This window comes from Pseudopipra pipra, chromosome 2 (genome assembly GCF_036250125.1).
Source record: "Pseudopipra pipra isolate bDixPip1 chromosome 2, bDixPip1.hap1, whole genome shotgun sequence".
Classification (NCBI taxonomy): domain Eukaryota; kingdom Metazoa; phylum Chordata; class Aves; order Passeriformes; family Pipridae; genus Pseudopipra; species Pseudopipra pipra.
The window spans coordinates 89,309,700-89,336,086 of NC_087550.1; the positions used below are offsets into that span (position 1 = coordinate 89,309,700).

Below are 26,387 nucleotides of genomic sequence, written 5' to 3' on the forward strand. Positions count from 1 at the left end.
CATAAGCTTCTGAGTAAGACTGAACATTCACTTCCAAGATTATTACAGGATCAGTTTTTAATACAGTCTGAGTCCTGGGTATCTGATGAACAAGAAAAGATGAAAAGTGAGTACCTTGGAAACAAGAAGTCTAGGATCAATTTTGAAGTTGGAAAGGGATCAGGAGAAGGTACAATGAGGAAGTGCATGGGGTCAGAAATGAATCAAACTACTCTGAAACATACTGCTGTCTCATTGACTTCTGTTAGCTAGACATAGTTATGGTGGTGAAAAACAAACTTGATAAATGGCTCTTGTACTGACACTACTTCTGTATCAAGTTTCGTGGACAACCAAGAAAAAAAAGAGGAAAGAAATCAAGCAAACCCTGACAACTCTTAATGCGGTATGCCAGCTGTGAACAGCATGGCCTTGACAAAAGAAAAGGGGCAAATACAGGGAGTGGCAAAGAACATGTACAGAACCAGGGGGTGAGTATGTGACCATAATAGTGACTAAAAAATGCTGCAATCGTCACAGATTTTTTAGTATGCCTTGATGGTTAGTAAAGAAATCTGAGCTATGCATTAAAATGGATGTCTTTCTACAGATGTTATCCCATCTGTAGTGTCAGAGAGAAGGCATGAAAAGAACTGTGGAATACTTTTACAGCATCATTACAATTTCAGCAGTGCTGAGGCCACATCTGTAGTCCTGTGTTCTGTTCTTGGCTCCTCAGTAGAAGAGAGACATGGACATACTGGAGAGAGTACAACAAAGGGCCATGAAGTTGGTGAAGGGATTGGAGCATTTCTCCTATGAAGAAAAGTGGAGAGAGCTGGGACTCTTCAGCCTGGAGAAGTCTTTCATCTGAAGGGAGGCTATGAAGAAGAGGGAGTCAGGCTCTTCTCAGTGATGCCCAGTGACAGGACCAGGGGCAATGGGCACAAATTTGAAAACAGGAGGTTCCTGCTGAACATCAGAAAACAGGTTTTTTTTATGATGAGGGTGGTGAGGGTGACCCAGCATTGGCAAAGCTTGCCCAGGGAAGTTGTGGAGTCTCCAGCCTTGGAGACACTCAAAAACTGCCTGGACACAGCGCAATCTTGAGTGAGGGGGGTTGGCTAGATAACCTCCAGAGGCCCCTTCCATCCTCATTCTGCGATTTTGTGAAATGCAACTTACAAAGAATCTAAATTTAAAAAAACCATGTTTTTAATTAAAATTGGCTATTTTACACTAAGCAGTCTGCCCTTGTGGAATAACAGAATGACAGTCTGCCCTGTGCAAAAAAAGTCTCTGCTTTCAACATAAAATAAATAACCATAAAAATAATAACATAGGAATAGACATTCAAAGCTTAAAGATGATTCAGTTTGGATGTTTTAAGCTTAAAATAAAGAGAACTGAGGCAATTTTGTTGCTGAACTATACTGTCCACATAGAGATTTAATGTCCTTTAATTTCTGACCTATGCTTCCCTGGTTTTGGCACCTCAAGGGACTCCAGAGTGCAGATTTGCTCTAACTTCTTGTAGAACAGAGTCATCCTGCCATCTCGTGGGTGAACAGGCACTCAGATTCTGACCAGCTAGAAATTAGTCTATCAACTTTAGAATTAAACACAGGGAATCTTTTCAGGGTGTGCATACTGCTGTTATCTCCTGAAACCCATGTGGCATAACTTGTAAACAGCAGCTCAGAATCTGGCATTAAGAATACAATGCTGACTCTCTTACAGTAACATATTTTAAAGGAATAGAAGTGTCTCTTTGCCATATAACCACAGTCATACAGAGTTGTATGTCCTCAGTTGTAAAACCTTGTCTGTGGATACTTCATATATGAAAAAGTATACACTGAATTGCTGGCAATAAAGAAATAAAGAAGGGACAGGAATAAGCAGTGACTTATCTCACACTGATGTCAGTGGCAAAGTGTCTGGTGATTTCCAAAGTATGAAAACCAGCTCCCGCTGCTATGAAATAGGATAACTTCAGACAGCATGTGGAATGTACTGCCCTCACCACATATGCATTTAATATACACCAGCCCTTTGTGTAAACATATTAAATGGTTTGGTCTTGGGGTCTCCTATAGTGTTGAGATTTGATGTTCCTACACAGCTTCACAACCAGTTCACACGGTCGTGAAGCGCAAAAGACTGACCACTTGAAGGAATTTTTTAGAAGTTTTTGGAAGTTTTTGTAGCAAGTTATTATTTGTAGTGTATGCAACATTAATTTCTTATAGCATTGGACAAAGCATGTTTAGAAGATGATATGTAAAATTGATAGTATATTCTATTGAATGTACAACTTTATGTTCCTGACTCTTTCAAGGGTTGAAAAACTACAGCTATTGTTTTAGAAACATATCATGCATATCCAGCTGTGCTGTGGACAGTGGGAGAACACAGGATGCTACATACCTTGTTTTGAGCAAGGTCCTTTGTACAATCTCTGTTAATGACATACAGATAAGTCTACAAATGTGAGTGGAAAAACAGTGGGACCAAAGTCCACGGGGGACCAACATACAAACCTCAGCTCACAGCACGTTACCAGTGGCATCCCTCAGGGACTGATATCAGCACCAATGCTGTTCAGCAGCGTTACTGATGACCTTGACAATGGGACAGACTGCACAAGCAATGGATTTTCAGACAGAAAATCAAACTGGGGAGGGATAGTTGACGCATTGGAGCAGAGGGCTGCTGTTTTGGACAGCAACAGGCTGAAGAAATGGTCTGATGGGAAACTCACAAGGTTCAATCCAAGGCATGTGCAAAGAGCTGCATCTGGGATGGAATAAACCCAGTACAAGTGAGGCAATGACATAATGGAGTCTAGGGAAAGACCACAAAGAGCACAGGTCATACAGGGAGAGGATAAGAGGCCCTATTTCTATCTACAAGAATCCAATAAAAACAGAGAGAACATATAGAGCCAGACTGTTCTTAAAGGAGCACAGAGATGGGACAAAAAAGTAACTGGCTCTAATAAGAACATGGGAAATTTATATTACATATTAGGAAAAAAAATGACACCATATGCATGGTCAAATGCCGGAAAATGTGCCCAGAAAGGCTGTGGAATCTTTGTCCTTCTAAGTGTTTGGATCTCAGTTGTAAGTGCTCTGATGAGAGGCTGGATCCAAGGACCTCCAGAGGCCTCTTCCAACCTGAATTATTCTGTGAAGCTGTGATGCAGAAGAAAGTTTGAATATGTTCAACTTGTGTACTTTAAAATTTCTAAGAAATATATGAGGCTCTAACAGACACATTATCAGTCTGTAACCTGCTTTTTGACATCAAGGACAGATAATGATGAAAAACACTATCGAATATAACTTAGCCTCTATAAAGAATTAATATAACTCGTATATAGCGATAAAAGAAGTAGATTTAAACGGACTATTGCCAGCTAAAAGCAAACAGGTTTAGACTGTGGTTGCAAGAGTTGGATGTGTTGCAATATATGATGAAAATAGTTTCACAATTTAGGTTTTTCAGTTAGTACCTCAGCATAGTGTATGTTGGATGAAAAGGAAAATGTGAAAAACTGTGAGAAGTAACTCGTCTTCCCTAGCTGGTTGGTCAGGTGGTCAGAGTTTCATACAAAAATCTGTTTTCCAATATTAGTGCAAACTTTCATTTTTGTTGTGGCATTTCCAAACTCAAAATTTGAGCTGTAGGTATTTTTAGTCAAGTTACTTCTCTATTATGAGACCATGACTTCATTAAAACTGTATTAGTCTCAGGACTAAAAAGCGTAAAGTTTATTTTCCTTTCATATACATTCACATACCACAAAGCTAGTTATGACATTAGTTGAAAGGACCAATTGAACACAGCACTTTTTAGTGCAGATGAAAGTTCAGAAATTTGAGAGTATTTCAAAGGGATATGAAAGCAAAAGAATATGAGAACAGCTCATGGAAAATACTGCTACAAAAGAGTGAGTTAAAAAAAAAGTTTCCAAACAGTAACTAACAAGACTTAGTTTGTGAAAGTAAAAAGCTGATGACATTTTACTTCATCATTTTATTTGTTGGGTGCTAAATAGCTTTGGGACCGTAATGTAATTTTTATGATATGCTTTAGGTTTTAAAATCAAGTACTAAGTCCTAAACCCAAAAATACCACAAAGTATCTTGTACAAAATTTTAAAGTAGTTATAGTGAGTTAGATTCTTAGCTGACTTTTCTAGAGCTGTGCTAATTTACATTATCTAAAGGTCTGATTGTTGTTATATATGAATTATTTCAATCCGTGATGAGGAAAAGAAATGAGGTGAGACAGTCAAACTCCTCAGGGTTTCTTTGCTTCACCTCGACAGTGAAAATATGCAAGAAAGCCAGCTGTGTGTAATCTCTTCCTTCTTTTTAGTTTAACCTGCTTCTTTTACCTTTAAAGTGACATCTCCTGTTGCAATTGGGAACTTCTGCATTCACAGTTGTCCTGGGTAATTCCTGAGGGAATGATTTTTTCCCGCTGTTATCAAAGTAACTTTATTTAGAAGTATAGTGAATCATTGCACAGTACTTAGCAGATAAAGTATTCATGTAATTAACACTGGCAAGCATTCATTTACTCAGGAACACCAGAAATTCAGAAACTCCTCATGGAACTATCGTTCCAATATATAAACATTTGGCTAAAAAGCCAGCTCAATTACTGGCATGAGGGCTTATTTAGAAGTGAACACATACACTCCCTTTGCAGTAATGGAGCTATAAAATGTTTCATATCTTGAAACTTTACATTACTCTCCCTCTGAAAGGGATGGTAGTGCAGAAAAAAATAGCAGTAACATGGGGACATTTCTTATAAAAATATCGTAGGATCATGTCTTTTGTCTTGTCTTTTTTCCTGTAGACCCTATTTTGTAATTTTTTGGTGTTTTTTTTTTTTTTTTTTTTTTTTTTTTTTTTTTGTTTTTTTTTTTTTTTTTTGTGAGTTTCTCTTGTGGTCCTTGCAGAATATCAGCCTTTCAGTTTTAGCTCTTTCCACGTCCTCATTCTCAAACCAGCCAGAGAGGTGGGGAGGAAGCTGTAGCAGAGATAAAAGGTGGTATACTTAGCCGAATATACTCGTGCCTAAGCTTCCATCCTATCTCCACCACATTTCTTGGAAAAGAGTCCTACAAGGGGCGTTCAGCATAAAAGCGGAGGAAGAGGCGTTTCTGCTGAAGACAACAGAAGGCATCACCTCCTTACGCCTTTTCTTCCCCTGGGAGGTTGTGAGAGCGAAGGCCCCCTCCCTGCCCCCACCGTCCCCTAAAAAAGTTGATCATCTCTCCCTCTGCTCGCGGGGCGCACCGCTGGGTTTCGCCCAGGCCGGGTGACAGCCCAGCGCCCTCGGTAACCCTGGCACTGCTTCGCGCTGCTGCCTGGCCCCGGCCCCGGCCCTGCCCCTGCGGCGGGCCCCGCTGCCTGCCAGTGAAAAGGGGAAGCGGCCCCGCGGCGCCTTCCCGGACCGCGGCCCCCGCACCCTGCGCAGGAACCGGCGGCGCCCGCCGGGCACCTCCTCCGGCAGGAAGGGCCCGGGCAGCGGGGCGGCCGCGGAGGGGCAGGGGAGAACGGGGGAGGGCAGGCGGGCTGGCAAGGCGAGGGTTGGGCGTGGGCAGCTCTTTCTCCCCTCTCAGAGAAGCCGACAGCCTGCCCCGAAGGGCATCTGTGCGGGAGTGCGGGGGCCGGCACCCGCTGTTCGGGGACTTCTCCGGGGCCCTTGCCTGTCCCCCGCCCTTCCTGTACCCGACCCTGTAGCACTTCCCTTGTCTGCGACACTGCGCCGCGCACCCCCAAGCCACTCGGCTGGGACACCTCACTTCGGGGCCATGATATACTTTTCGTTATTACTGAGCTGTCGTAAATAATTTAGCCCTGAAAGTGGCTTATTTCAACACACGGCCCATCACTGGCACTGCCAAGTCGCCATCTCTGAGCTGTCTGCAACCCTTTCCTTCGCACCTGGGTGGCTTTGGAGGAGGATGGGCTCCGTCAGTGGTGGAGTAGGCGGTGGGAGCAAAAGATTGTGCCTAAAACATTTGTGTATCAGCACTCAAATGCCTCATTTAGAATAAATACTAATATTAGGGACTTGCTATTACTATTCCATTAATGCTAGTAAAAATGAGTTTCTCACATCTACCTTTTTGGTTTTCCTTCCTGCAGTCAAGTGTTCATGAAGTGAGCAAGTCCACTCTTCTTTCTCAGGAGGTTTTTCAGTTTGAGCTGTCTGTATATTGACTCGCTGAGAGGGACTGCAGTCTGTTTCAGTGATGAATGAGGTTCAGAAGAGTTATAAGTACAAGCTGCAACTCTGTGGAGTTTGGAGAACTACCTCTGCAGCGACTTTCCACCTGGCAAGACTTGCATTGTAAGTAAACAACTTCACTTATGTTCTTTGAAATTAAGATGGATTTTCATTTTTACCAAGAAGTTGCAATCCTGGCAGAATGGTGCCTGGACCTGGTGTGGTTAAGACAACTGTTTGTTAAATACTTTTGTTTTCTTCATGAATGCTATGCAAATTATGGCACTATATGGTGATATTTTTAAAAATACTTAGATTCCACAAGGAGCCGTTCTGACAGAGGGCATATTACTGCTTTTCTCCCTTGACCCCAAAATGATCGTTCAAACAGTCTGCTGTTCAGAAGAATCTGTTGTTTTTTTTGACAAATGAAGTCACAACCCTTTGGGACCAAACTGAGTTTTCCAAAAGTGTTAACCAAAATGAGTTACTTGACCAAAACTGAGGATCAACCACTTCAATGTATCATCACCCTTTTATTCTGAAATCTTCTGGGATTCTGTAAAAATGAGGAATAATTGTAATGGTGCTTAAAGGCACCGAATTGTCTAGTTAATGAGATATCATTAATGTACGTTACAGAACTTAAACTTTCATTTTGTTTAAAGTTTTTGTTGGCTTCACAATGGCAAAAATATTTTTAAGAACCATTTTTATTATTAAAACTCCATCAGTGTTTTTAAACATGTATAAAATTTGAAAAACAAGCTTAAAGCTATTGTCACTTTGAGCCTTATAGCTAATTGGTGATTGAATAAATTTACATTGAAACTGTAATTCCCTATTATTGCCTTAGCATTCTGAGTATTTTCTTTACTCCTTTATTAGGCATAGAATCTTTGTCTTACTTTAGAATAACTCTCCATTTTTTCTGAAAATTAAAAAATCTTATTCCATTCCTCAGAGATTCTCTTTATATTAGCTGACTTTCGCCAAAAACATTTATCTTTTTTTCCTCTCTTTCCCCTCCCCCCCGAGCTTTTTATTGAAGAGTACTGCAAACTGTATGGCTCAAATGTAAATACTTTTAGTCTACAATAGAACAATTTCAGACAGATTGAACAGGTTCAAGAGCAATGGGAGAGTAAGATTAATGTTCTGTGTTTTGCTTTTAAGAGTAGTCAGGAATATCAAACTTGGTTGTTATTAAGTAGCTTGCATTGTACTGTGTGCATTCAGCAAAACTTCCTCTGTGAGCTGATGTGATATACCAAAAAAGAATTGGATTTAAAAACAAAAATGTTTTATCTTTATGTAGTGGATTATAGTTTTATGATCTCTAACAGCTGTGTTTCTTCTGGATGTGATAGGGTGGAAAAGAAAGGTAAATTCAAGAAATAAAAATAAAGAGAGAGTCCCTTCTTTTCTTGTGATTGATAATCTTGTGATTGATAATCTGTGTGGTAGGGAACTGAAACCAGGCCTGGCAAGTTTATGGTATGACCCTTTAAAGTACTCAGAATCCAACTTCTAGCTTTCTAAATCTGTTTCTGCCTACCAGTCTGTCTGAAAAAAGAGATGTGAAACACTTCCTTCATCTCCTTACAGTGGTTTATGGGATGATGGCACAGTTGTGAAAAACTGAGGAGAAAGACTCAGGGAGAGCAGCTACACAGGTCAGTGTCATTCTGGAATACTGCTGGAAATGCAGTAGCCTCCTGCCTCCAGCCTTTTTAGTTCGCAGGAAGTTTCTGACTGTAAATCGCAGGGCAGTGTCTTACAAGTGTGTGCTTTCTTAAATTGCTACGGGTTTCCTTATTAAAACCAAAGAAATGGATCGCTAATGAGATTTCTTTTGGCAGATCTTTGAAATACATCTCGGCTGTGTCTGTGTGTCTCATTTGTTCAGGCATGTTTGGGTGAGACTAAGCATGGTTATCTGTCTTGGCTTCAAGAGTTGAACTGAGCTGATGATGCATCTAATCTTTCTGTTTTATAAGCAAAACTGAAGCACAGTTTTAGGACTGTCTTTGGTTGTCAGTTAACCTGATGTTCTGAGGAACCTCAGAGAAGATGCTCCATGCTGGTCTTATTTATTAGTATTTTCCATTTGCCTTTGAAATCACAGGTGGCTACACATGAAGCAGTTGAATACGAGTTGCTTCATGTCCTCCCACTCAGTGGAAATGTTAGTGCTGTCTGCTGGTGCTTATTCCTTCCACAGACAAAATTCTAAGAAAAAATGATATGTCTCTTTGTTTTCCAACAGGCTCAAAATTAGCCATCAACATACCCTATCTAAAACATCGTGCTGTTCTCACTGAAGGCAAGTGAAGTTTCTACTAGCTGTTTCTACAAGGTCCAGTCTTGCAAGGTTTATAATCTTTGTGGAGCTAAAAAAGCACTGTCCTATCCTGTGGTAGGTATCTACTGGTTTGGAATTTGAGTGCTTCTGTAAGATTGTAAAATGCATCTGTTGAACAAGAAAATGGAAGAAGGAAACCCTGCAATGCTTTATGAATTTAAAATAAACTTGCTAAGAAAAATCTAGATACATTACCTGATTTATGAAAATAGGCGTTATGGTAAAAATATGTAACTTCCCATTTGGAAAGCCCTCTTCAGCACCAAGCAATAGTTACACTGCTCACATGCTCAAAGGAATCTGTTTCGCTGTACTTGTGATGAATGGTGAATGTGTTTTTCTTAGGCTTTCTGAACAAGCAAGAACAATTCAGTTTCATTTTTCTGGAGAAGAAGTGAGAAATAACTCAAGAAAATGACTGTGGTGATTTTTTTTTTAATGTTTATCATAGGATCTGCTTCTGGTAAGTAAAGGTCTTTAATTCAGTAATAGAACCTTGAAAATATGTGCCATCTTCCTGACAGTTGCTTGGAATAGGGCAAGTTTTGTGTTTTGTAGCTAAGAGCAAAAACTTAAAGATTTGGCAATTCCAGCCCAGCTCCAGGCTTAGGAAATTATGAAATAAGAAGATCAAGGATGCTACCTGGAGACACTTGGTGATGTTGTATATGACCATAACTGTATGAAGAGCCACAGCAAGCAAGAAAGTGAGCCTGTTTCTTTTTGTGCCATTCAGAAGTGCGGTCACAATAGTTGCTAAACAACAATAATCTCCAAGAAATAGAATTTTTTTACTGTTAACTCTAGACCATGGTTCCTTTTCTGTATTTTTATGACTTCTGTATGAAAAAGTAAATTTGGGAAATTTGTTTGGAAAGGGAGACTTCAAGACTAAATTTTACATATATAATCTCATTTGAAGAAAACTTTCCCAAAGATATCTGAAGTTTTTTCAGAAATCTACATAATGTAGATAGTCTACATAGTTTTAATTAAGAAGATAAGAAAATGCAAATGTTGATTCATAGGATCTGTGCTTTTATCTCAGCTATATTTGTCAAGTCAAACCATATGTGAAGAATTTCTCCTTTCCCCTTCCATTTGTGGCAGCTGCTTTACTGTAGAGTGAGGCCAGATTCTGCCCTTTGTGCCAGTTTGATTCTGACACTGTGGAACTGACATGAAAGAATTATAGGGATAGGGACAAGTCCTTTTTTATTTCACCCCCCTCTTCTTTCTGGTTTTGCTTGTGTAAGGTAGAATAAAGGCTTGGAAAACTGTTTTTCACTAAGTATTTCTGGAATAAACAAATGCTGCCAAACCACTTTGCTGAAATCAAGTCACTTTACAAAAGACCAGCAGCACAGCAAATCACTTTAAAGTCAGGCTAACATAATTTTCTGAAAGAAGTACTTGGCTTCCTAATTTATCTTTTTTCCCCTTTCTCTGAAGAGAGGCTGTGTCCCCTTCGTGCCTCCATTGACGTGCTAGAAGGGGAATTTTTTTTCCTTTGTTATCCTGAGTCAAGGCAAGAGCATTTTCAGGAAGAAGCATACACAATAAAGTGGTACAGAGAAAATGCTGGAAAGCAGCAACTGATAAAGGAAACACGGAGAATTGTTTCACAAATGAATTTTCTGGAGTTTTGGCCAGTGGAACTCAGTGACTCTGGGAATTACTCTGTCACTCACAGGTAGGTACACAACCCAGTAGGTGAACATCTTGCCTTTGCACATGTCTGTGATGAAGGTAATTTCTCTGTCTTCCTTTGTATAATCCATACAAAGGTGCAGGGAACTGCATTGACTGTTGTGTCATTTTCTATTTCGTTTCACTATAACCATCAAGGTGAACCTATTATACTTACAAATATCTAGAAGCAATTGCAGCCTTTTAAAGGTTCTGTAAACCTTTTGATAAGGCAGGTAGCATTTCTTCTGGCTTGTGATTAATTACCTAAACAAAATGAGTGATAGGCAACCCTTCTGTCCACTGCCAAGTAAAAGGAAACATTTGCTTGTCTTCTTCCCCAGACTTGTTCTTCTTTGCAGTGTTGGATGGATCGCACACTATGAGGCCTGCCAAGTCATCTATCTGTATAGTAAAGCAATAAACAAAGAGTGGCATAGCTGAACTCTGGTTTCTGTGCAAACCTTTACATGCTTGGAGCCATTCAAAGAACAAATGAAACAATTGGATTTGATTTCTTACCACTGTATAACATCATGAGTCAAAAAGAAATAGGGAGGCCTCCATTATTTGGTGGTAATCTTCACTGGAACATCTTGAAAGACTAGGGAACTAAAAGGTTTGCTGCATGGAGTTCTTATGACTAACTTAAAACTGTCATTCAGCATTTACAACTGAAGCAATGATTAATTTGAAGCAGACTACTTTGCATGTAATGATTTGTGCTGTCCTTCAAGAAATATTTCTAAGATTCTTGCCTGGTTCATAAAGGGTATGGGACTACAGATACTGAAAAATGCTATTCACATTTTTTCCAGTAACATTGCAGACTCAAGTTTGATAATTTAGTGTTCTAAGCTAGACTTCAATTGTTAACTTCCAAGTTAACTTGGAAGCTGAAAATTTTGTTTTATTTTGCCAGGTATCATAATTATTATCATCTTAGTGATATTATTTTTAAAAGTACAAAGTCGTGGTATATGAAATGTTAAATATTGTTAATTGTAGGGTAAAGCTTGAGAAAAATGTTATTAATATATGCTGAAATCAATCTTAAGAGAATTATCGTTAGGGATGATGAGTATGGTAGTTTGTCTACTTTGTTGTGCAATTTTGTGTAAAGGTGTACTATTCAGTACAGACATTCATCTGAAGCAGCACAGCTGAAGTGTGCTGCTCAGTTTTGGTCTGTAGGCATTAATATTCAATGATACCTGACACAGGCTGGTCTGTTGTCATGGAACTGTACTTGACATGTCAAGGCCGAATTGGGGTTTAAATTGTGGCTTTATTTATGGCCTTTATCAGTTGTCTGTATGTTCACTTCACAAAAAACTATCAAATCTAAAAATTTGCTGTTGCTAAAGATTTTTCTGTTAGCATCAGAATGAAGGCACATGCCAGAATCTTGCAATCCTCCTATGGGAACTCTTCGCAGGTCTCACTGCTGGAACAATAGGCATAAGGGGATTTTTTTCATAGGATTGTAATGGCGTATTGGGCTTAGTTTATTTGATGATTCTCACTAGTGGCAGGCATATTAAATGAGTTAAATTTCAGCACATACAAAAGATTATTGCAGAAACTGTTTTCTGCAGAGACAGAGGACTTTTAGTGGTCTCTATTTATAGGGAAAAATTGTGGGCTATTGTGAACTACTGAAGTGATTTAAGCTTTAATAAGAATTACAATTATAGTGGAGTTAAAAGTTTTGCTTTTGAAAGCAGGTATTCAAATTATATTTTTATTTATCTCCTTTTTTTTTCAACAATTTAATTTAGAGATAGATATTTGTAAGCTATATGGGAGTACTTATAAGTGTTTAGGCAGTTTCAGTAAACAGTGTGACAATTACATATACTGCAGATTTTCAAGAAAAGAAGACGCATTGACAGATTTTGAAAACTAATTAAACGTAGGGATTTTTTTCCCTGATATGTTACAACTGACAATACGCAAGAAGCAAGAGGTGAAAGTGATGTAACAATGTTTTTATAGTGTATTAACCACTTTTTTTTTTACTTAAAGAAGATTGAGAAGTTTTACAGATAAACCTGAAGTGTGCATATGTGTGTGTTGATGTGTTCACATGTGTTTGTTGGTATACTAGACTTAGGATATAAATTCAGGAATTAATGGACATCACCTGTAAGTCTGAATGTGTCCATATTTAGCAACATTTCTTGAAAATAAAAATTTCATATGTACTTGTAGTGAGAGTGGTAAGCAGAAAAACTGTGTCACAGATCTTTGGGAAGATTTCTAATTTGTGTGGGTTTTTGCAGCCTGTATCCTGTGGTTATCAAAGAGAAAAACAGAATACAGAAAAACAGGTCAGCAGGTGTTGGTGACCTTGAAACTGAGAAAACTTACACGTTCCCAATAAAACCCCGAAAGTACAGAGATCTGTGATAAACATGATAAATTTTAAAATTTATTGCTCACTTTTTAAATAAGTTTGGAACAGTTAAAAGTAGTGGGAACATACAATATTGCAATTTGGAAGGTACAGTGAAAGTTTCTGAAGTAGACTGAAATACTGAAGATAACACTGGCTTGTTGCAGTGAAACAGCTGAAGAATTACCTAGAGTTGTCTATGTATCCAGTAAACTTGGTTCATATTCTCTAAGGGGTTTCACTTCCCTGTATCATCTCCTGAGTCAAGATGATAGATTTTGTTGTTCTTTCTTGGTGGGTTTGGTGGGGGGGAATTGAAAAGCCAGAAATTGTTTTGTTCCCCACAAAGAATCACCAAAGGATCTCAGCAAGTAAAAACCAGGAGAGAATATAACAATTCTGACAGTAGCAGTTTAAACAATACAAGTAAATGCATCTTTTTTTTGATTGAAAACCAAATTTCGTAAGACAAATTTATCTTTATTTGCATAGGTATGGTTTTGACACCTTCTAAGGATTTTGGCTCATCAGGTAGAATATCTTGATCCAGTTCGAGTGAAATCCTCATGAAATGATTGAAGTGATTTCACCAAATTGGATCACAGAAGAAAGCCTCTGTGGAGTGACAGTGCTGAGGAGAACATGTGGCTTTATTGACCCTTTTCTTCCATCTACTGAATCTAGATAGTAAAATTATATATATTTCATGGCTAGACCTGTACTTGCCTCTCCAGCAGTATTCAGATTAGTAATGTGATACCTAAAGAAACACACAAACTAAGTGGAATTAATTGGAATTAATGTTTATGTCTACACCTAAATTTATCTTAGGTACCTTTACTGTCAGGGAGAGAGAGGCCTTTCTGGTGCACAGATTATCTTGTCCTAAACAGAATATATAAAATAGATCGTATAAACTGCACTGTAAAAGGGTGACTGCTGACTGTGGTCCCATTGCTGACTGTGATCAGTAGCTCTGATTTAAATGTGTAAATATGATGTTGAAGAATAGGTGAGGACCCCACCCATCGTGAATACCCACACAAGCACATCTCTGATGGAAAAGTTTTGGTAAGGCTTTTCCTGTTTATGACGGCATAGTCAACTAATCATAGTTGATTGAGAAACCAAACCACTGTTTTGGTTCAGAGAGTCAATTGCAATTATGAGTAATGAATATCTCGAGTAAAGAGAACAAGGAGAACCTGTGTAGGCTGAGAAGGAGCTATAAAGGGAAGAGGGTGAGCAGAATACATAAATACATCTGTTTGGCAAGCTTAAGAAGTGAAAAAGAAACAACCCAAGACTTGGTCTAAATTCGTCATATAAATGATGTCCTAATAGTTCTTCTGAATCTTGTACAGTCAAAAGGCATGTCAGTCAAGAATGGTGTTTAAGCTGGTATACTCGCTGGGGATGCTTCTCCTTTCCAACTGCTTTATCTTCTTGGCCCTTCTCTTTGAAATGATTCTTGACTAGTTGTAGCTCTGGGAGTAACTTATTTTTCTTTTCTTGGAGGCAGAAGGATTCAAACATATTTATGAAGATATGACTGACATTGGCGGGAAGTGTTCTGTGATTGCTGCTTTTGCTTTGTCAGGCCCTGTTTGTTCAATAAACAAATGAGAGCTCTATGCACTAATTGTGAAATCTCACCTGCTAACTGACAGAATCTCACCCACTAACTGACAGCAACATATGGCTTTCTCGTAAGCTCTGACTTTGCCAAATTTAAGTCAAAAGTCCTCCAGGTTCCTTTCCCTTGGTAGTCATGTATTTGGACATATCCAGCAGTGAAATAACTAATGGTTATAATATGAGTCTTTCAAGGAATATGTGAGTAGAACTTAGTAGATATCGGAATCACAACGATCAGCTCCTAGATATTCAAAATAGGTGTTTTTGGAGCATATTCATGTGATCTTTTATAGATACTGCATGAGATGTTATGACTCTGCTGTAGAAGTGGTAGTTCCTGACTCTTCCAGTCAGCCTGGGATGGTGAGCTACTGTAGATCTTTTATCAGTGCAGGACTCAAAGACAAAGAGATGCATGCTTTCCAAAATGTCTTGTTCTGCAGACATGCTTGAATCCATAAATGATGCTGTAATTCAGGAGACTTGTGGAGTTCGGGAGTATTTCCAAAATACCAGTGACTATCTGCAGAGTATCAAGCAATGAATAATGTTGCTTTGTGAACAACAGTAGAGTTGCCTATCTCATTTTTGATATGTTTTACAAGTATATTTTTCAGTTACTGCTTTAAACCTTAGCAACACATAGGAGATTATACCTGCAAAATATTTAGCTGATTCAAGGTCCTGAAATTCTTTTATGCTCTTCTGTAACTATACATGATGCCACAGATTGTTGCATTCTTGTTTGGGTTGACGTAGCACATATTGCCATATTCCATAGATATAATTGTATTGTCAAATGTTTTGTGATAGTTGATTTAGTTTAGGTAACCTGTTTGTTAAAGGAAGTAACACTTACTTGGGGGTGGAAAAGTAATAAAGGTGAATATAATTAATTAGGTCTCTGTAGATGTACTTTTTACCTAACAGGTGTATTAGAGAATTTATTTTGTATTTTGTGTGTAACTCACTAAGGCTGCATTCTTTTAAAAGCTCCTAAAACTGATTTTGCTAATTTTTTTTTCATAGCAATGGAAAACAAAATTTTATAATTCAAAAGTGGACCTTGAATATACTTGAAAGAAATGAAAGCAGCTGTTTCAACAAGAATCATTTAACTATGGAAATAAAAAATGCTGGAACTGGTCATTCACTGAAATGCAGTGATTTGTCTGTCAATGAAAATGACAGCATAACATGGTACAAGGTAATTACTGAAACAGTTTCACTCAAATAATTGGCTATAGAAACAAAATATCTGATTGCAGAAAAAATTAATTGCAAGCAAATTTTTAGAAGCATCTACAAACACTGTAAGGCTTTAATTTCTCAGGTGATTAGGGAAAAAAACTTCAGACAGATATACGAAATGAAGTTTTTCTCTGCTCTCAGATTTATTAGAAAAGTGTACTTTTTTCAGAAGTTATTAAACTGGTAGTTTGTAATGGTAAAAGATCTGATGTGTGTCTGTTTGCTGATTTAGACACAGCTGGTTTAGCCAGCTGCTACTTTGCTGATACAGATATACTGATGTTTAATGAGGTATCAGGATATTAGTTTTACAGGTGGCATGTGCTTGTAGAGTAACTGCAAACTTTTTACTTTTGCTGCTTCTGAACACTTTTTATAAGTGTGTGACAGATCCAGTTCTGTTCATTTTAGGCGAATCATCTGTATTCTCTCTACAGCTTTTGCCAGAGCATAGCTGATAATAGTGTAAGCATCTGTAACTGTTGGGTGTTGTGCTCAAACACTGGATGAGGCACCCTGAACAGGCTTCTTCCACCCTGTTGTGTCACCTTGAGCATTGCTCCTTATTCCTCTCAGGTCTCCTGGTTGGAGTAACAGACCCTATTCGCTGCACGTTGAATCAGTTTCAGGAAGAGATTTTGACTGCTTAAGTATGGGCATCTGGAGTAACCTGGCAAGAAAGAGCTATGGCCCTATAATAACAAGCTATTTTCTTGTTCTTTGGGGCCTGGGAGGATGGGACCATTGATGGATAGGGCCACAGGTTGTAATGCTTTCCTCAATAAAGACCAGACTGGCCTCTCTCATGGCTAAACTGAGCATACCAGTGCTACTGTGTGAGACAGGTGAAGCAGCCATCCTTGCACCTAAATATCCTTTAGCACTTGATTGGGTGAAAATTTTCAAAGTCTTCCTATTGCTCCCTAAGGTGAGATGAAACCGGGGTGGTCACACATGCCTTTTGAGCAAGAGCCTGCTAGTAAACGTGCATCCAGAAAAACCCATTCCTTGGACAATTTCTATCAGTGCTCATTTCCCTTTTGATCTAAGGTAATTCAGAACCAGATATTGCTGCCTTTTCACAGGACGTTTCACTTAGCATGTGCTGTGAATTAAAAAACACCCACAAACTAGAGTTTTTTTCAGGAATAGGGAGAGTAAACACATGAGTCCAATTCTTGTTACCCTCTGAGATGGTTACTTTCCCTGTTGTTGAGGTGTTTTGTTTTAACCTGAAACCTCCTCATAACCCAGACAGCTTTGAGCCACAAGCAGATGACACCTACAGACCCAAGCCATCATTTTGAAAAAAAAAAAAAAAAAGAAAAAGAAAAAGAGTGCTTTTGAGTTCCCAATACAGTATTTTTATACTCAGATGCTTACTTGAAATTGCAGTGCTCTCAGCTTCTAATGGGTTAAATGGTCAAAAGTTTCATTTAAGTGACCATGAGTGAAAATTTGACCTCCACCTCTTTTGGGTCAGACACATGTCATTGAGATAGTGAAAGGAATGATGGTGACACTTTCAAAAACAATTTTTAATTTCTTTAAGGTTTTGAACGCATATGTGCTACAGAATAGTGTTTTCTGGTTTTATTGATGCAGGACTGTAAGAATTATGAACATGAAACAGAGAGGGAACTGCATTTTAGAACCTTAACAGCACAGCACTCTGGGATATATACGTGTAAAATTATAATCAGTCATGAAGGAAAGATATACCACAGCACAAACACAATTAAACTGATAGTAGAAGAAGGTAAGAAAGCTTTCTAAAATTTGGAAGCATGCTTTCTGGTTCACTTTACAATGAAGATTTTTAATTGTAGTTCTCATTTGATAAATATATACAAGGGGGAACAAATCTGGTAATCTGAACTATTTCACAATAATTTGAAAAGTAAAAAAGCAGAAGTTAAGATGACATATTACCTATTTTGGAAGATGTTTTTGGTATGTTTTTCCTGCAGGGTCTTTTTTTTTTTTTTCAAAATAGCTGCTGTAAGTCATACAAACTTACTAAGAGTTTTGCAGAAGAGCCTTTCCAACCATTTTAAATTGTGCACTGTACATATATGTATGTAAAAAAATTCAACAAGTCATACTGTGTTTTAAACTACTTAGTAACACCAGAGTCCAGATATTGTTCTTTGAATTAAATGGAATGTATGCTATTAGTTTTAGAAATAGAGGAAGTATGTAATTTGTACTATGGAACAATGTATGTGAGCTATTACTTCAATAGCAATGTTTCTATTTTAGATGCACCAGAGGCTGTAACTTTGGAGATAATTGGACACCATGAAGAAATTGAAACAGAAATAGGTATGAAATTAGCACAAAAGTCTTTGTGGTAGCTACTGCACATATATGCTTTTGTTCTGATCTCTTTATGTTTGATGGTCTGGTTAAGTGTAGTCAACTAAGAATTGTCTGTGCACCCTCCTGTATCTCATCTAACTTCACACCTGGTTATGTTTTGCCTAGTGTATTCCATGGTTGATATACCAGTACACTAAATGTACCTTCTACAGAGGCAGAAGCTGAGGTTGCTGCTGTGACCAGCAAGAGAAAGTGGTGGTGGTGATAAACCATCTCTCCGTGGCATGCTTTTGTAGACAGCAAACCCTGTGAAGCAATGTGTAAAAGGTGTATAGTTTTTTTAGTGAACAGCAATAATGGGCATTCTGGATGTGTTCTCTGGAAATGATGCTGGCATAGCCTAGAAATAGTGATGCAAAGTTGCAGCTAACTTCAGGTCAAGCTTCCCATGACAGTGTTTAAAAAATCTTACACTCCAGAGCTGCAGTCTTCTGCCTTTATTTTTCCAAGTGTACAGTTGTCCTTTTGGTTTTGAACTTTCTTAAAAATAACTGAACTTTATGAAATGGTTGCTGTCACTTCCAGTTAGTGCTTTTAAATGGGGCAAGTAACTGACTGAGTAAATGATTTGTTCACATATTCAGGAATTCCAGGTGTGGGATGGGAACTTGTTCTGTGAGAGTTCAGCAGGGGCTTTGGCTTTATTGAGTAGTCATATGTAGTTTATTTATGACAATCAATTGGTTGTAATTCCCCTTACTTACTTTTACCTGGCCCTGGAGCACTAGTGATATGTTGTCCTCTCCTGTTCTCTACTTGCAAAACACAGTCTAGTTCATAGAATCTTAGAATATCTTGAGTTGGGAGGGACCCCCAAGGATCATCAAGTCCAACTCCCATTAGTTCTCTAAAGCCTGAAATACTCTGGCATATTTAAACTTGGCTGGCTGTGATAATTTATCTGAGAGAAAGGAATGGATGACTGTTACTCTGCAACAGGGTGCAGCAGAACACTTATAAAACATTGAGCAGGGGCTATGAAATCTATAAGAGAGCACAGCTCATGGGATATGTTGGCTGGAAAGCTGACATTTTACTGCACTGTGAACATGAATACTACTTCTTACCAGATCTTCTCACGTTATACTTTTTTTTTAGGTAAAGAAGAGATACTCAATTGCACAGGTTTCTTGGGTTATTATATGCAAGAAGATGCCAGCCTCTACTGGTTAATTAATCAAACGTTTCCAGAACAATGCACAGGTATCCCTGAGAATGAACCTTCAATATGTGAAGAAGAGTTCAAAAAATTACAGTAGGTTTCCTGAAAATGCTGTACTTTATATGGGATAATGTCCTGCACTTTGTACAACTGCAAATTCAGTAAAATTGCAGCCTGAGGGGTTTTTTTAGACCCTTTCCTCTAAATCTGCCTCTCTGGTGGTTGTAGATTTCTGTACAGATAGTGTTGCTAACACCATTCCTCCTTGCAGGTTGGGAAACAAGTTTTATGTCACAAGGCTACTGCGGATTAAAAAAGTAACAGATGAGGACATGAATCATAATTTCACCTGCATGTTGCAAGCTGATGAAAGCACACAAATAAAAATAGTAAAACTGAAGAAAGGTATGGCATGATCATTCTTCTCATACTTAATTATTAATCATGGCAGCCTTCTCAATCCTGAGGGCAGGTACTCATTTCAGAACATCTCTTCAAATATGTCTGTCTGCTTATGAAGTCCCTGGTCCATCTAGTACTGGACCTAACAACACCCTGGGTGATTCCTCCTGCTCTGAAACGGGCAGAAGGAGTTGCTAGAGCAGCTGTGTCTGGGCTCCATAGTCTAACTGCTGCTGCTATGGACACAGCTGGGGACAGATCCCTGGGCAGCATGTTGTTAAGATCCCATGAAAAAGCATTCCCCTGTACTCTCCTACTCATCAGATTGGTGAGATCACAGGAATTAAATACCCAAACTTGGTGCAGCCCTCAGTGTTCTGTTTGGAACACTTTGTTTATTAAGCATCCCTTCTTAAAATTAAAATCTGAGGTTTTTGTTGGGTTTTTGTGTGTGTTGGTTTTTGTTGGGTTTTTTGGTGTTTCCCCTTCCCCCTTGCCCCCGGCCCTCCCGCCCCTGGAAAAGTCAGTCTTTTATGTTGCTGAAAATGCCTGAAACATTCTGGTCAATGGTTTCTGTCTTGTCAGGAATTCTATACTTCTAGCTATGGAAAGCTAACCTCTACCATATAGTAGGACGTCACATTTATAGTCCAGATGACCTGGAGATTCATCACAAATGGGCATTCTCTTCTTGTTTTCTATCTCTATCAGGCCTTTCCAAGTTTTACTGGAAGGAAAATATGTGAAAATAGACTTGTCAAAAGATGATGCATATAATAAAGCAGTAGTAGTACAGACTACAATGAGCATGACTTAACAGTGCCTTCATCAAAACTTCACAAAGTTAAGTGTTAAAATTCTATGTTTGAAACTAAAAAAACCCCAAAGATAACATAATAAAAATAATTAAGAAAAAGAAAAGCCTGAAAGAGATTAGAGACAAGAAAAAAAAATCGGCCAAAGAGATTAAAGGGGGCATAAAGGACTATTATGCATGGAGTGAGAGGGGGTGAAAGGTAGATAATAACAGGACATAATAAAGAACCTGGAGAAAACTCATCACAAAAGTGAGTGACCACCAGTTTGGTATACTGTACATCTATGAGGATTTGTAGTGTCAGTCTTGATCTCACATAAACTTCGTTTATGTGTGTGAACGCGTGCAAGACTGTTTCTCCAGTTTTTAGAGTATTTCTGTAGTTGTCCATTTCAGGACAAGTGACATGTGTATGTGCTTGAATTATTAGCAGGAAAGGATTCTCATCAACACTGTAATTTTTTGAGGTGATTTTAAGGTGCCGTCAGTATTGGATACAGTAATTTTGTCATATAATACTCTTTGATAAGGCTGTAATTTCGTGGGTTTCTGTTTTACAGGGAGCACCCAAGATCTGCCTGTGCATGTATTTACAACTGGAATGGTCCTCGCTGTACTATTTCCATTTGTTGCTATAGCTGCAGTGTTTGTTTGTGTGATTTTTAGGGTTGACTTAGTTCTATTTTACAGGAATATATGCAGAAGAGATGACACTGCTGGAGGTATGACCTTGTTAATGTTGACATTGAAATAAGTGTATTGATTAAAAAATAGTTTCTGGTAGGCTTTATAAAACAATCATCTTTGAGGAAGACAAAAAATTAATCTTAAATCCAGGAGTTTTGTGAGTAGAAACGGCAAAGAATATGTAAAAGAAAACTTGATGGTCAGATGCTGAAGTGTGTTTGTTATACAGCTGTGGCAATAACAGCAGATAAACAGTGAAAAAGCTGCCTCTGGAGCAGGTAGTGGAAGGGACATGGTTAGATGCTGTTCAGATGAGCTCTGTTCTGCCATATTCTTCATCACAAAAGTATATAAAGGTGGAGAAGTTTGCAGTTATCTATCTGTGAAGAGGATGAGCACTCTGGAGTTGTCAGCCAGGCAGACTGACAGAAAATTGTTTTCTCCTCACTGATGCCCTTCAGTGGAGGTGAAGGTTAAAATGCTTCCTTGACTTGCAGAGGCCATTGCAATGTTTATGGGTTTGTCATTACATGCACTTAAAGGAGAGCAGGATCTTACCAGGCAACATCACTGTGGTCTTCACAGCAAGCAAGCCTGATAGTTACCCAATTTTGGGAATAATTTTTCTGAAAATTGTGATGAAAAATCTTACTGTATGTATGGACTTGATTTTCCTAATCTTCCTTGGTCTCTAATGCTTGAGGTTTGTCAGTAATGGGTGGATATCATTTATGCCTACTGGTGTTATTTATCTGTTTGTTGATGTTAGCTGTCACTGCGTCCTCTGGCTTACAAGGAGGATCTCTGAGAACCTGGACTAGGCTGCCCTGGAGGAGTTGCCTGTTGGATAATAGGCAATGGATTTCCTATTCCTAGAGCTCTTGCAGTTGTAGGGTTTCACTGGCTTTACTTTGTACTCTCTCTTATGAACTGCATGCAGTAAGGCATTCAGAAAGGGAAGCAAAGAAATACAATTTAAGATGCAAAGCCATGTGTGCCACTGTATCGATCCAGATAGTTGTTCTGCGGAAAGGTTCATGATTGCTCAGTGTGGTAGACTTGCCCTCTGAATTGGTCTTTGATTTTGTGTTTGTAAATTAGTGCCCAAAGCATGACCAGACACAGTATACTCCTGTAACTTTTAGTTATGACTTTTAGTTATAAGAGTAACTGATTTTATTTTGCTAGTACCCATTCTACAGAATTATTTGGTATTCTCAGACAAAAAGTAAAATAAATGTGGAAATCTGCAATATCTCTTAAATAACAATTTTATCAGGTTACAGATACATTTTTTGCTTCCCTTCATTTCTTCATCATCACAGATATGGCTTTAACTGGTTAAATTAATTGAATTTTATTTCAAAACACTGCTGTGGAAAGGAAATGTTATTTTTGAGTATTTGCCAAATGCAATCAGAATCCTTTGTATGAAATTTAAATTGATTCAGTAGTTCTTTTAAATCTGATGTAGAGTGTTTGAAGACTGTTCGGGGTATCAAAAGAAAGAGCAGGAGTTTCTAGATGCTTTGCTACTGAGACAATAATTTTGAAAACCAGAATGATGGATCAGACACTGGATTTCTGATGGTTGCTAACAAGACAACAATTGTTGATTTGTTTTCAGATGGAAAAGAATATGATGCATTTGTGTCTTACCTGAAAGACTGTGTTTCTCCAATTGAAGAGGAGAGAGAATTTGCCTTGAAGATATTACCCATGATATTAGAAGAAAACTTTGGGTACAAGTTATGTATATTTGAGAGGGATGTATTCCCTGGAGGAGGTAAGTGTATTGAATATTCTTGTCATTAAATAGGCTCATCATTTTGACACAAGGGTAGAAGTCTGTAATTAGAAGGAATTGTGTCAAATGTGTTGTGCATTGAAAGGATACATTTTCCATTTAATTTAGACTGTGGGCATGCAAAGTTTGCTTGCACACATTTTACATATTTTATAGATATATTTATGAATTCATATACACTTACACACACAGAGACACAGACACATATATATCTTTAATTACAAGGAGCCAAGATGAAAAGTGAAAAAGATAGCATGGAAGAAGTTGAGAACACAGATGATGTCAGGTATTTCACAATGACAGTGCTTTTGCACTGCTTTTGCTGAGGGCCAATGAATGTACTCACATTACTGCACAGAGCAGCTGGTATCTCTGGTACTAGTTACTCTTAGGTAACTTGTATGTTTGCTGTATCTTCAGTGTGGTGGTTGAAACCATTTTCTGAATGTAATGGGTGCCATAACAAAATAGAGATGAGAACATGGAGTTTTGTTTCTCTACATGCCCTGTGGGTAGATCTGACATCGGCCTTTTGTAGATGCTTGGAAAAAAGGTACTAGGAGTTTTTATTTAGTCCAAAGATCTAGTTGAGGATTAGGATTTCGTTATTAAAACCATGGAACAATAAGTTCAGTCAGCCTCCTTCACTAGGCAGGATCTTGTCTCCTTGTATCCATTCCTGACATATTTTTCTAACCTGAGAAGTGCCACAGCTCTCCCAAGCCTTTTTTTTTTTGTTTGTTTGTTTGTTTTTTTTTTTTTGTTTTTACTTATTATTTCTCTTTAAGTGTTAAAAAAAGGTTTACTGAAGTGTGCATTCTGATTCCTTCGATAGTTTTAACTTATTTCCTTTTCTCTGGTCTGATGCATTGTTAACATGGAAAATAGAACGTTTCCTTCTATTTACAGGAGCTTTTGGTGTTTCAATACCCTTGTCAGTCTCCTTTTCCCCACAGTTTTCTCTTCTTCAGGGTACTTCTGCAGTTTGCTTTGCCTTTTCCTACAAAGCATGTTTTCTAGATCTCTGGTCCTTGTAGACTTTGTTCCGTGGTGTTGAAACAAACACTGGAAACTGTGCATGAAAATTGCATCTGGTGTTTAAAGGGTATCACCACTTGCTTTCATTCATCACTTTTCATGCCAAAAGTCATCAATATAAAACACAGTTGGAATTCATTCTGCCATTACGTGCTAGTCTTATCAGCCTTGGATTACTGGCAATAGATTTGCGTGTTTGGTGTCATAAAGAAAGGTGTAACCTGAAGAGTACTGGATATTTGGAGAGAGGTTGCTGTTGGTAGCTTTCTGTGAAATCACTCCGGTGATACCTATGATGAAAGAGCAGAGATGTCTGGATGGGAGAAAGTTAAATTTTGCTGTCACCTTCTGTCCATGTTACTCCTGCCAAACAGCTGTCTAGAGTAGATGGCGATTATAAATAGGTTTTCGTCTGGTCTAAAGAAAAAGTTTTGGCCATACCTGAGTTCATTTTCACAGACTCTTAATCTGTAATATATATTAATCACTTCATAAGAACAGGATGCTTACATGCTATCACATTATAAAAGGAACATTTTTCGTACATATGTGAATGTTAAAAAATTGTCGATTCAGTGTCTATTCTTTCAGTTTAAATTAACAACATATTTATCTTCAATTTGCAGCAGTTGTTGATGATATCCATTCATTCATTGATAAAAGCCGAAGATTAATCATTATACTGAGCCAGAACTATGTTTCTGACAGAGCCATATACGAACTTGAGAGTGGACTGCATAAAGCCCTAGTTGAAAGAAAAACTAAAATCATATTAATTGAATATATGCCTATAAGTGACTACAGTTTCTTGCCAGAATCACTGTCTCTTTTACCATCAAAGAGGGTTGTGAAGTGGAAAAAGAATAAATCTCTTCCTATGAATTCCAGATTTTGGAAGAACCTTCGGTACCTGATGCCAGCAAAACCTACCAAGATAAATACCAAAAGGCACTATAATAATCTTGACATAGGCTCAAAAGCTGCTCAACTATGGACTGAGGACTGTGACTTTAATGCAGTATTATAACAATTATGGTGAAAAAAGATGTTGCAGAAAACGGGAAATTTTGCTAACTAATAAACTGAAATAATATTTTGGAAAATAGTGTTCATAAGAGGCCAGCTCTGACATTTGAGAAGAATGTAGAAGTTTTTACAGTGATTAGGATGATGTTAATCCCAATGCTAAATACTGTCCTAGAGAGTTTCCTCAGCAACCTGCACAGGGAGCAGAAGTTTCATTCTGCTTAGGACTTACCACATGGCACAAAGCACAATGGAAAACATTCTTATTTCGCATTTTTCAGTAATGTAGAATGATAATAGTTTTACTTACATACTTCTTGAGGCCCTTCAATAAATATATTAGTATTTGCAATCTCTTGTTTTTATTTAGATGCTCTTTATTTTGTATTTTGATATTTTCTAAGGATCCTAATTGGAAATAGACTGAAATAGCTCCTGCCCTACGGAGTTTGGCATGCAGGCTTTGGGCAATGTCAAGTAGAAAAAACAAATAAAAACAGAGAAAAGGGAGATTAGAAATAGTAGGGCAGATTTGGACAATATTTACTATTGAGTTGTACATGGTATAGACAAGTGGGAATGATTTGGAGAAATGGTAAAGACTTTACATCCTGTTTCACTGAGAATAATGTAAACACTCATTTTGGCAGAGAGAGGAGGGGGATGAGATATAATTAAAGGTCTAATGTGTTATATTATGTATGTGAATATGTGTAGTGCATCATCATCATCATCATGGCTAGGCTTCACAAACGAAGATTTGGGAAGGGCTCTACCCATGTTTGTTGCAAGCGTGTTGGTGGCTAAAAAGGCCAATATGAGACAGGCATGTCCGGTTGCAAAAGGCACAACAGAAAGACTCCTTAGATGGTATATTCTGCAAGGCACGATTCTGTCTGCGTTGTCTTTTCTCCTCAAGGGTGATCCTGTGTGCTTTCTCAAAAGCATCAGCAGCGTTATAGATGGTGTGTCTCCAGGCCTCCCGATTAGAGGCCAGAGTAGACCAGTTATGTTGATCAATATGGCCGAGGCTGAGATGTTGTTTCAGGGAGTCCTTGTATCTTTTCTTCGGGGCTCCTCTCTTGCGGCAGCCGGTGGCAAGTTCACCATAAAGCAAGATCTTAGGGAGGTGGTGGTCCTTCATCCTTGAGACGTGCCCTGCCCAGCGCAGCTGTGTTCTCATCAACATGGCCTCAATACTTGTGACTGCTGCTTGTTCTAGGACAGATGTATTGGTCCAATAATCTGACCAGTGGATGTTTAGGATTGTACTGAGGCAGCGTTGATGGAAGCATTCTAGGAGTCGCAGGTGGTGGCGGTAGATGACCCATGATTCAGATCCATATAAGAGAGTAGACAGCACTATGGCTCTGTAAACACAGATCTTTGTACTTTTCTTCAAGTGTTTATTTCGCCAAACTTTTTTATGAAGCTTTCCGAAGGCACTATATGTCTTTGCTAACCTGTTGTCTCTCTGTCAATATTACC

General features: G+C 38.3%; 1 protein-coding gene across 3 annotated transcripts; it reads left to right on the forward strand.

The window, feature by feature from the left end:
• The first annotated feature begins 5,479 nt into the window (after window positions 1–5,479).
• IL18R1 (interleukin 18 receptor 1) lies at window positions 5,480–25,251 on the forward strand. 3 transcript variants are annotated; one of them, XM_064646350.1, is made up of 14 exons: window positions 5,487–5,999; window positions 6,198–6,360; window positions 7,846–7,913; window positions 8,507–8,656; window positions 8,948–9,065; window positions 10,055–10,295; window positions 15,357–15,534; window positions 17,184–17,337; window positions 17,841–17,903; window positions 19,059–19,215; window positions 19,394–19,527; window positions 20,902–21,063; window positions 22,656–22,814; window positions 24,500–25,251. In XM_064646350.1, exons 5-14 carry the CDS (start codon window positions 9,017–9,019, stop codon window positions 24,898–24,900), a joined length of 1,698 nt encoding a protein of 565 aa, XP_064502420.1. In that variant the 5' UTR covers window positions 5,487–5,999; window positions 6,198–6,360; window positions 7,846–7,913; window positions 8,507–8,656; window positions 8,948–9,016; the 3' UTR covers window positions 24,901–25,251. The 3 variants fall into 3 exon arrangements, with proteins under 3 accessions (XP_064502422.1, XP_064502420.1, XP_064502421.1); XM_064646352.1 differs by having other exon boundaries at window positions 5,480–6,360; window positions 24,503–25,251; XM_064646351.1 differs by lacking the exon at window positions 7,846–7,913 and having other exon boundaries at window positions 5,487–6,360.
• The last annotated feature ends 1,136 nt before the right edge of the window (window positions 25,252–26,387 follow it).